The sequence below is a fragment of the Oncorhynchus masou genome, chromosome 8 (genome assembly GCF_036934945.1).
Source record: "Oncorhynchus masou masou isolate Uvic2021 chromosome 8, UVic_Omas_1.1, whole genome shotgun sequence".
NCBI classification, from domain to species: domain Eukaryota; kingdom Metazoa; phylum Chordata; class Actinopteri; order Salmoniformes; family Salmonidae; genus Oncorhynchus; species Oncorhynchus masou.
In genome coordinates, this window is record NC_088219.1 from 21,559,300 (window position 1) to 21,571,607 (window position 12,308).

General features: G+C 42.6%; 1 protein-coding gene across 1 annotated transcript in view; it reads right to left on the reverse strand.

Moving 5' to 3' along the window:
- The window catches only part of LOC135544393 (protein unc-13 homolog B-like), a 113,507-nt gene that overhangs the window by 79,471 nt on the left and 21,728 nt on the right, over window positions 1-12,308 (reverse strand). The window contains exon 3 of the mRNA XM_064971960.1: window positions 1,448-1,547. Coding sequence (XP_064828032.1) covers window positions 1,448-1,547 — 100 coding nt within the window. The remainder of the gene's footprint in view (window positions 1-1,447; window positions 1,548-12,308) is intronic.

The following is a 12,308-nucleotide window of genomic DNA, read 5'->3' on the forward strand; positions in this document are numbered from 1 at the left end:
CCAGAGGCAGACTAGCTGCCCTGCTCTCAACCTGTCTGAGTGGAAGAGTACTCAGGTGGTTGTGTCTGCTGCATAATTCCAAAAGACAGCCAGCCTTAATCAAATAAAGGTGTTAGTGGCTGAGCATGGAGGATATACTGTACTGTTACAATAAGTCTGTTGAGCTCAGAGCCATAGACCCTCCCTTCATCGTTCCTCTCTGATCATCATTTAAACAAAACAAACCTGATGTTACCTGATTCTATGTTGACACTGTATGAAAATGTGACACTTGACACTTACAGAGCCTCCAGACAGACTACTGGTATTCTATCGGCCACACACAGCAAGTATGCTGTGGCTTATACGACATACATTTGGTCATGTAGTGTATGTGGACACCTGCTTGTTGAACATCTCATTCCAAAATTATGGGCATTAATATGGAGTTGGTCCCCACTTTGCTGCTATAACAGCAGGGAAGGCTCTCCACTAGATGTTGGAACATTGCTGAGGGGACTTGCTTCAATTCAGGCAAGAGCATTAGTGAGGTCGGGTACTGATGTTGGGCAATTAGGCCTGGTTCGCAGTCGGCGGTCCAATTCATCCCAAAGGTGTTTGATGGGATTGAGGTCAGGGCTCTGTACAGCCCAGTCAAGTCCCTTCCACACTGATCTCGAAAAAAACATGTGTGGCCTTTGCCTTATGCACGGGGGCTTTGTCATGCTGAAACGGGAAAGGGCCTTTCCCAAACTGAAAGGGCCTTTCCCAAAGTTTGAAGCACAGAATCGTCTAGAATGTCATTGTTTGCTGTAGCGTTAAGATGTCCATTCACTGGAACTAAGGGGCCTAGCCCGAAACATGAACAACAGCCCCAGACCATTATTCCTCCTCTACTAAACTTTAAAGTTGGCACTATGCATTGGGGCAGGAAGCATTCTCCCGGAATCCGCCAAACCCAGATTCATCCATCGGACTGCCAGATGGTTAAGCATGATTCATCACTCCAGAGTACACATTTCCACTGCTCCATAGTCTAATGGTGGTGAGCTTTACACCACTCCACCCGACGCTTGTCATTGTGCATGGTAATCATAGGCTTGTGTGCGGCTGCTCGGCCATGAAAACACATTTCAGGAAGCTCCCGATGAACAGTTATTGTGCTGATGTTGCTTCCAGCAGCAGTTTGGAACTCGGTAGTGAGTGTTGCAACCGAGGACAGACGATTTTTACGCATTATACGCTTCAGCACTCAGCAATCCTGTTCTGTGAGCTTGTGGGGCCTATCACTTCGTATTAAAAATGTGTGTGACTGTCCTGTGTATCAGTGTTCTGTTACTTGTCGTGTTTTGTGGATGTCAGGAAGAGAAGCTACTGCAAAATTATTTGGGGATCCAAATAAACAAAGACTGAGTGCATAGGACAGGAATAGAGAGGTCTAAGAAGTGTGTGGTTACTGGTCACTTACAACATGAAGTCCTGCTCCCAGCATGGCTGGTCCCCTCGCACGGTAATGGAGGTGCTCTTGACATTCTGCACCTTCAGCGTCACATAGCTATTGAACTTACCTGCAACACAGAAAGGAGGGGAAAAGAGGTGAAAAGCATGCATATAATGAAATGAAGTAATGGTGGGAAGAGGTACTGATATTTAATATTCGTACTAACAGTACTTATGCTCACCACATTACAAAGATAGATTGTCATGTTGAAAGGAAAAAAGAGAGTAGATTACTGTGTACACGTAGGAGACCAAGTCTCCATACTACTTTGTCTTTATAGGACATGAGCTGTAATCTGCATGACGTCAAATGATTTGCCAGATGGAGAGCTTCTGTGTACAGGTAAGAAAGACAATTGTGGTGGCAGACGTAGCAATGATGGGATAGTAACAGTAATCCTAGATTGGCCAACTGCTTCACTTTGACTTTGTGTGACTGAAGGACAGTCGGCGACGTAGGTGAGAGTGAAAGCAGATAAGTCAGTTTCCCCATCCCTTCCCCCACCGCCCTGCACCCAGACCAATTCACTGACTCTGGTAATCTCACTACAGAGGAGTGCCACACAGCCAGGCAGGCAGCAGATATAGCCTAGCCATCCATCCTCTCTCCTGGCTGATGTGATTCACTCACTGCAGAGCAGCCACCCTAATATAGCTCTGGGCATGATCACCATTTCACCTCTGACACTGAGACATAGGCCAGTACAGTAGGACTACGTGATGCAGAGACAGGCGAGACCAGCTTCTACAGCAGAAAAGGTCTCTGTCATCTCTCATACCATCAATTTAAAGACCAAGGTTAAAAGACCTTGTTTGATTTATAAACATATTTAAAAGTCATCACTGTGAAGCAGGTAGTGGCAAATCATTTCATATTTATTGTAGGGGCAGATGTGGTGGCACCACAGGTCACAAAGAGGTGGGGCCAACTTCTTTCTCATGATCATAACCAGTTAAAACTGCTCTCTTGTTGTCCCATTAGGTCTTCTTTTTTTGCCTTTCCAGTAGCCAACATACAGTGCCTTGCCAAAGTATTCGGCCCCCTTGAACTTTGCGACCTTTTGCCTCATTTCAGGCTTCAAACATAAAGATATAAAACTGTATTTTTTTGTGAAGAATCAACAACAAGTGGGACACAATCATGAAGTGGAACGACATTTATTGGATATTTCAAACTTTAACAAATCAAAAACTGAAAAATTGGGCATGCAAAATTATTCAGCCCCCTTAAGTTAATACTTTGTAGCGCCACCTTTTGCTGCGATTACAGCTGTAAGTCGCTTGGGGTATGTCTCTATCAGTTTTGCACATCGAGAGACTGAAATTTTTTCCCATTCCTCCTTGCAAAACAGCTCGAGCTCAGTGAGGTTGGATGGAGAGCATTTGTGAACAGCAGTTTTCAGTTCTTTCCACAGATTCTCGATTGGATTCAGGTCTGGACTTTGACTTGGCCATTCTAACACCTGGATATGTTTATTTTTGAACCATTCCATTGTAGATTTTGCTTTATGTTTTGGATCATTGTCTTGTTGGAAGACAAATCTCCTGCTATTGACCGATCGAAGCTCACTCTAGTTTTAAGCCCCTACAGGATTGGCTGTAGATACCTAGCACTACCTATCTTGTTAGAACTGACATGAGGGTGAAGCTTGCGTGGCTATCCATATAGTGGATCATTGGCTGTCAGGCCTGCTGTCAAGTGCGAGTTGCACGTCGAAAAAACTTGAAAACAGAACTAGAATGGAATTTTAAGCTTGAACAGCGCAAGCCTCTGCTCCATGCCCAGGTTTCTGATTATTCTGGCATGAGACCAAGTCCATATTATGGCAAGAACAACTCAAATAAGCAAAGAGAAACGACAGTCCATCAATATTTTAAGACATGAAGATCAGTCAATCCGGAACATTTCAAGAACATTGAAAGTTTCCTCAATTGCATTCGCAAAAACCATCAAGTGCTACGATGAAACTGTCTCATGAGGACCGCCACAGGAATGGAAGACCCAAAGTTACCTCTGCTGCAGAGGATAATTTCATTGGAATTATCAGCCTCAGAAAATGCAGCCAAAATAAATGCTTCACAGAGTTAAAGTAACAGACAAATCTGAACATCAATTGATCAGAGGAGACTGGGTGAGTCAGTCCTTCATGGTCGAATTGCTGCAACAACAAAAAAACAACTAAAGGACACCAATAAGCAGACACTTGCTTATGCCAAGAAACACGAGCAATGGACATTAGACCAGTGGAAATGAGTCCATATTTGAGATTTTTGGTTCCAACCGCCGTATCTTTGTGAGACGCAGAGTAGGTGAACGGATGATCTCCACATGTGTGGTTCCCAACGTGAAGCATGGAGTAGGTATGATGGTGCCTTGCTTGTGACAGTGTCAGCGATTAATTTTGAATTCAAGGCACACTTAACCAGCATGGCTACCACAGCATTCTGCAGCGATACGCCATCCCAGCTGGTTTTCACTTAGTGGGACTATCATTTGTTTTTCAACAGGGCAATGACCCAACACACCTCCAGGCTGTGTAAGGACTATTTGACTAAGGAGAGTGATGGAGGGCTGCATCAGATGACCTGGCCTCCAATCACCCGACCTCATCACAATTGAGATGATTTGGGATAAGTTGGATGCAGAGTGAAGGAAAATCAGCCAACAAGTGCTTAGCATATGTGGGAACTCCTTCAAGACTGTTGGAAAAGCATTCCAGGTGAAGCTAGTTGAGAGAATGCCAAGAGTGTGCAAAGCTGTCATCAAGACAAAGGGTGGCTACTTTGAAGAGTCTAAAATATATTTAGATTTTTTTTAACACATTTTTGGTTACTACATTATTCTGTGTGTGTTATTTCATAGTTTTGATGTCTTCACTATTCTACAATGTGGAAAAATAAAGAAAAACCCTTGAATGAGTAGGTGTGTCCAAAGTTTTGACTGGTATTGTATATCATTTAGTATATGTAAAGTCAAGATTAAATCAATAAATAGTCTGATGGGTGACAATATTAACCTATCATTTGTGAATGATATATTATCACATGTGAATAATGACCTGCATAAGAAACAATGCCTTTTTTTGTGACTTTTTCTAATCATAGTTGCACACCTCATGTAGCCTAGCCCATAGGCATATGGTGTTTTAATAAGGTTTGTATCACAACTGAAGTGGCCAAATAACTAATTAAAATTAAGCACATTAATCCGCTTTACAAGGGGTGTAAGCCTAACTGGCATACATTAGAGCGTGAGTTTCCAGTTTTGGGAAGATCATTTTCACCATAAAAAAGCACCTTTATAATAAAAGCATTACATGCATAATTGCATTTGCGGTCACTTTTGATAATGGTGTTTTCCGTTAAAAGGAACATTTGCGCTTATAGCCTACTACCACGTGTGCATTGCTGCACTTATAATGTGAAGAAATAGCCTAAGAGTTTAACATTTTAGGCTAAACGTTCTGATCTGTTGCGTCAGCCACATTGCATAAAAAGTATTTTTTGATGGTAGTCGTTGTATTAACTTGGGATCAATCACATCACACAACTGTCCCATACTATGTTCAGAATATTTATTTCTTGCACAGAATAGATTGACTGTTGTACTATGAGGGATAGGTTGACATAGGTTAGTGCTTTTGATGTTCATTAGTATTAACCCCAGTGTCCTGGCTAAATTCTCAATCTGGACCTCAAACCATCACAGTCACCTAATAATCCCCAGTTTACAATTGGCTCATTAATCCCCTGTAACTATCCCCCAGGTCGTTGCTGCAAATGAGAATGTGTTCTCAGTTAACTTACCTGGAAAAATAGTTGGCCAAAATAATACCAGTTGAAAGCGTGCTCTGTTTTCTATATATGTGCGCCATACGCAACCTGAGATTTCCGTGGATCTGAATAGTCAACACACACACCTTTATGTAAAACTATCTACCTGGGAAAAGATACATGGTCACCTGATTTCTCAATGCCTCTCCACAGAGCAAAAAAAAAACATTTATTTTGCCATGGACACAAAGCTTCAGTTCAGTCAACAGAGCTGGTACACAATGAGAAAGTGCGTAAAAAAGCGATACCCGATATTTTCAATTTTAGCGGTCTTTTAAGCATTCTAGTACAGTTAAATAGTTAACACACACATGTTGTGGTCTAAGGCACTGCATCTCAGTGCAAGAGGTGTCACTACAGTCCCTGGTTTGAACCCAGGCTGTATCACATCCGGACGTGATTGGGAGTCCCATAGTGCGACAAAGTCATTGTAAATAAGAATGTGTTCTTACCTGACTTGCCTAGTTAAATAAAGGTTACACACACACACACACACACACACACACACACACACACCACACACACACACAAAAGACCAAAAAGTTATTTTGTTGGCATTTACATACAGTGGGGCAAAGAAGTATTTAGTCAGCCACCAATTGTGCAAGTTCTCCCACTTAAAAAGATGAGAGAGGCCTGTAATTTTCATCATAGGTACACTTCAACTATGACAGACAAAATGAGAAGAAAATCCAGAAAATCACATGGTAGGATTTTTAATGAATTTATTTGCAACTTATGGTGGAAAATAAGTATTTGGTCAATAACAAAAGTTTTCCACCATAATTTGCAAATAAATTAAAAATCCTACAATGTGATTTTCTGGATTTTTTTTCTTCTCATTTTGTCTGTCATAGTTGAAGTGTACCTATGATGAAAATTACAGGCCTCTCATCTTTTTAAGTGGGAGAACTTGCACAATTGGTGGCTGACTAAATACTTTTTTGCCCCACTGTATACTTTTCGTGTGTCATGCCCTGGTCTTAGTATTTTGTGTTTTCTTTATTATTTTGGTCAGGTCAGGGTGTGACATGGGTTATTTATGTGGTGTGTTTTGTCTTGGTTTTTTTTGTAGGGCTTGGGATTGTGGTTACTGGGGTTGTCTAGAATAGTCTATGGCTGCCTGGAGTGGTTCTCAATCAGAGGCAGGTGTTTATCGTTGTCTCTGATTGGGAACCATATTTAGGCAGCCATATTCTTTGAGTGTTTCGTGGGTGATTGTTCCTGTCTCTGTGTTAGTTTGCACCAGAATAGGCTGTTTAGGTTTTCACGTTACGTTTATTGTTTTGTTCGTGTTTATCTTTTATTAAACATGTATCGAAATAACCATGCTGCATTTTTGTCCACCTCTCCTTCACCGGAAGAAAACCCTAACATTGTGGCTGTTTATTTACCACCACAGACAGCTGCTGGCACTAAGACTGCACTCAGTCAGCTGTATAAGGAAATAAGCAAACAGGAAACCACTCACCCAGAGGCGCCGCTCCGCTTAAATCAGTTCTACCAAATTTCCATCAACATGTTAAATGTGCAACCAGAGGGAAAAAATTTGAGATCACCTGTACTCCACACAGAGATGGGTAACAAAGCGCTCCCTTGCCCTCCATTTGGTAAATCCGACCACAACTATATCCTCCTGATTCCTGTTTACAAGCAAAAATTAAAGCAGGAAAGACCAGTGACTCGGTCTACAAAAAAGTGGTCAGATGAAGCAGATGCTAAACTACAGGACTGTTTTGCTATCACAGACTGGAACATGTTCTGGGATTCTTCCGATGGCATTGAGGAGTACACCACATCAGTCACTGGCTTTATCAATAAGTGCATCGATGATGCCGTCCCCACAGTGACTGTACATACCCCAACCAGAAGCCAGGGATTACAGGCAACATTCGCACTGAGCTAAATGGTAGAGCTGCTGCTTTCAAAGTGCGGGACTCTAACCCGGAAGCTTACATGAAATCCTGCTATGCCCTGCGACGAACCATCAAACAGGAAAAGCATCAATATAGGGCTAAGATTGAATCATACTACACAGGCTCCCACGCTCGTCTTATCTGGCAGGGCTTGCAAACTATTACAGACTACAAAGTAGTCTACAAATCACTTCTATGCTCGCTCTAGGCAAGCAACACTGAGGCAGGCATGAGAGCATCAGCTGTTCCGGACGACTGTGTGATCACGCTCTCCGTAGCCAACGTGAGTAAGACCTTAAACAGGTCAACATACACAAGGATGCGGGACCAAACAGATTACCAGGACGTGCGCTCCGAGCATGTGCTGACCAACTGGCAGGTGTCTTCACTGACATTTTCAACATGTCCCTGTAATACCGACATGTTTCAAGCAGACCACCATAGTCCCTGTGCCCAAGTACACAAAGGCAACCTGCCTAAATGACTACAGACCCGTAGCACTCACGTCTGTAGCCATGAAGTGCTTTGAAAGGCTGGTAATGGCTCACATCAACACCATTATCCCAGAAACCCTAGACCCACTCCAATTTGCATACCGCCCAAACAGATCCACAAATGATGTAATCTCTATTGCACTCCACACTGCCCTTTCCCACCTGGACAAAAGGAACACTTATGTGAGAATGCTATTCATTGACTACAGCTCAGCATTCAACACCATAGTACCCTCATAGCTCATCACTAAGCTAAGGATCATGGGACTAAACACCCCCTCTCTGCAACTGGATCCTGGACTTCCTGACGGGCCGCCCCCAGGTGGTGAGGGTAGGTAGCAACACATCTGCCCCCCAGGGGTGCGTGCTCAGTCCCCTCCTGTACTCCCTGTTCACCCACGATTGCATGGCAAGACTCCAACACCATCATTAAGTTTGCTGACAACAACAGTGGTAGACCTGATCACCGGCAACGACGAGACAGCCTACAGGGAGGAGGTCAGAGACCTGGCCGGGTGGTGCCAGAATAACAACCTGTCCCTCAATGCAACCAAGACTAAGTAGATGATTGTGGACTACAGGAAAAGGTGGACCGAGCACACCCCAACTTTCATCGATGGGGCTGTAGTGGAGCAGGTTGAGAGCTTCAAGTTCCTTGGAGTCCACATCACCAACAAACTAGAATGGTCCAACCACACCAGGACATTCGTGAAAAGGGCACGACAAAGCCTATTCCACCCCAGGAAACTAAAAAGATTTGGCATAGGTCCTGAGATCCTCAAAAGGTTCTACAGCTGCAACATCGAGAGCATTCTGACTAGTTGCATCACTGCCTGGTATGGCAATTGCTCGGCCTTCGACTGTAAGCACTAGAGGGTAGTGCGCACGGCCCAGTACATCACTGGGTCTAAGCTGCCTGCCATCCAGGACCTCTACACCAGGCGATATCAGAGGAACCCTAAAAATTGTCAAAGACCCAAGCCACCCCAGTCATAGACTATTCTCTCTACTACTGCATGGCAAGTGGTACCGGAGTGCCAGGTCTAGGACAAAAAGGCTTCAACAGTTTTTACCCCCAAGCCATAAGACTCCTGAACAGGTAATCAAATGGCTACCCAGAAGATTTGCTTTGTGTGCCACCCCCAAACTCTCTTTTATGCTACTGCTACTCTCTGTTTACCATATATGCATAGTCACTTTAACTATATATTCATGTACATATGTACATACTACCTCAATTGGCCCGACCAATCAGTACTCCCGCACATTGGCTAATCTGGCTGTCTGCATTGTGTCCCGCCACCCACCAACCCCTCTTTCACGCTACTGCTACTCTGTTCATCATATATGCATAGTCACTTTAACCATATCTTCATGTACATACTACCTCAAATCAGCCTGACTAACCGGTGTCTGTATGTAGCCTTGCTACTTTTATAGCCTCGCTACTGTTTTTCACTGTCTTTTTACTGTTTTATTTCTTTACTTACCTATTGTTCATCTAATACCTTTTTTTGCACTATTGGTTATAGCCTGTAAGTAAGCATTTCCTTGCAAGGTCTACACCTGTTGTATTCGCGCACATGACAAATAAACTTTGATATGATAGCTAATACTTACAAGGATTCCTAAATCATTGTTAACCTGTTTGGGGTAGGGGGCAGCATTTTCACTTTTGGATAAATAGCATGCCCAAACTGAACTGCCTCCTACTATGTCCCAGATCCTAATATATGCATATTATTATTAGTATTGGATAGAAAACACTCTGAAGTTTCTAAAACATTTTGAATCATGTCTGTGAGTATATCAGAACTTATTTAGCAGGCAAAACCCAGAGGACAAACTATTCAGATTTGTTTTTTTGAAGTCACTGTCTTTTCAATAAGTTTTCATGGGGAATCCAGAATTCTAATCAACTTTCCTGCAGTTCCTACCGCTTCTACTGGATGTCACCAGTTTGTAGAAATTGGTTGAGGTTTTTCCTTTGTGTAATGAAGAAGTACCACAGCTCAGAACGAACGTCACTTCATGTGTACCTTTTGATAGAGGCGCGTAACCAGAAAAGTAGCGTCAGTTTGTTTTGCACCTGTATTGAACACAGATCATCCTGTCTTCAATTTGATCAATTATATACATTTAGAAATGTGTAAAGTTGTATTACAAAAGTAGTTTGAAATATTTTGGCAAAGTTTACAGGTAACTTTTGAGATATTTTGTAGCGATGTTGGAAGAGGTGTTTTTCTGGATCAAACGCGCCAAATAAATGGACATTTTGGATATATATCAACTGAATTAAATCGAACAAAAAGGACCATTTGTGATGTTTATGGGACATATAGGAGTGCCAACAAAAGAAGCTTGTCAAAGGTAAGGCATGATTTACATTTTATTTCTGCGTTTTGTGTCGTGCCTGCAGAGTTGAAATATGCTACTCTCGTTGTTTACGGTTGTGCTATCATCAGATAATAGCATCTTATGCTTTCGCTGAAAAGCCTTTTTGAAATCTGACACGTTGGCTGGATTCACAACGAGTGTAGCTTTAATTTGCTATCTTGCATGTGTAATTTAATGATAGTTTGATTTTTATAGAAATGTATTTGAATTTGGCGCTCTGCATTTCCCCTGGCTATTGGCCATATGGGACGCAAGCATCCCACCTACCCCAGAGAGGCTAAGAATAATGAAAATGCCTGCAGGTTCTCCTGGTCATTGTTTTCAGGCTCGTTGTATTGGTGCTAGCTAGGTACCAACGATATATCGTACATCCCTGATACACACCACATTTCACAGAGACAGAAACAATTCATTGATTGACACTAATGAGGTAATGCAGTATGTTGTTAGTCCCAGAGGTCGAGTTATATTGAAACCTGCTGTAAGCTATACACCGAGTGTACAAAACATTAGGAACACCTGCTCTTTCCATGACAGACTGACCAGGTGAATCCAGGTGAAAGCTGTGATCCCTTATTTGTCACTCATCTACACTTTCAATTAGTGTAGATGAAGGGGACAAGACAGGTTAATTAATGATTTTTAAGCCTTGTGACAATTGAGAAATTGATTGTGTATGTGTGCCATTCAGAGGGTGAATGGGCAAGATAAAATATTTAAGCGTCTTTGAACAGGGTATGGTAGTAGGTGCCAGGAGCACCGGTTTGAGTGTGTCAAGAACGGTAACGCTGCAGGGTTTTGTGTATCAAGAATGGTCCACCACCCAAAGGACATCCAGCCAACTTGACAACTGTGGGAAGCATTGGAGTAAACATGGGCCAGTATCCCTGTGCAATGCTTTCAACACCTTGTAGAGTCCATGCCCCTAGGGCACAAGGGTGTGAAACACAATATTAGGAAGGTGTTCTTAATGTTTTGTACACTCAGTACAGGTCTCCAGTGGGGACATCAGGTAAACAGCCAGGCCTAGGGCTCTGCGTTGAGAAGAAACAGGTCTAATTAGAGTATCAGGAGGCCAGTCAGCAATACAGACATTACACAACCATGATCTGGAGACACTCCCCATCTCCCCCTTACTAATTAGATGCCCCATGCCTCGTCTTGGACCACACTTGCTGCTTCTCATGAATACAAGTTCAAAGATAAGAGGAGGAGGCGGCCTGGATTAGATTAGAGCCACTTAGTGATTGTGGTCTCTATCTGAAAGAGCTCTTCCACCTTGCACAAAGGACTGATAGCATCTTACCAGAAAGAAACGGCCACCCTCTGTCATAACACACACCCGCACATGCACGCACACAGAGAGCACACGTGGATTGTCGTGTGGACCGACCATCAAACAGCAGACTTTGATAAGTACCCACACTCTGAAAGTAGACAGAAGATCTGTCCAGGTTACTGAGTCATACCAGCGACAGAACCCCTCGGTCTTTCGCTCCAACTCACCACACATGCCTTAGTCAAGTGTCTTCATTCATTATTGACACATCATCAGTTTTCCAATAAATTAGTCAGAAAAACACGGATGGTTGGAAGCCTGACATTTACTATTTGGACCTCTCATCAAGGTTGTATGTCATAGAAGACATATTCCTCTGTCACAGGGCACACCTGGGTAGTTGTGTTTTATGAATAGTGGTAGGTAAGTATTTGTAAATAGCACTAACAATCAAATGTATGTGTATATTTATATTCTGGGCCAATTCATGTCAAGCCCAACCAGTCAGTTTTTCCACTGCAAATGAATCTATCCAAGTCAAAATATTTAGCTGTAGTTGGGTTAAAATCGGATTCCATAATCATGTGTATCCAAATGCAATACGGCCTGTGCGTCTCTGATGGCTCTTGCAAGGTCCCTAACCGTTGCATCACCAGAGTAGGGCTATTATACATGTGTCTCTCTTGCACCGTCATGCAATTATTAAGAGACTAGAGACAATGAGCTAATCCTAAACAACTAGTGTTCTCGTATTAACTAATTGAGTCAAGTAAAAGCAAGGATGTAAAGGTGGAACACAAAAGCATATGATGTGTGTGCAAATTTAAATGAGGATTTACCGATACAAAATTAGGAATGTAAAGTCAATCAAAGAGTTTCTCTAAGTGAGGACTGCATTTACTCAAACAA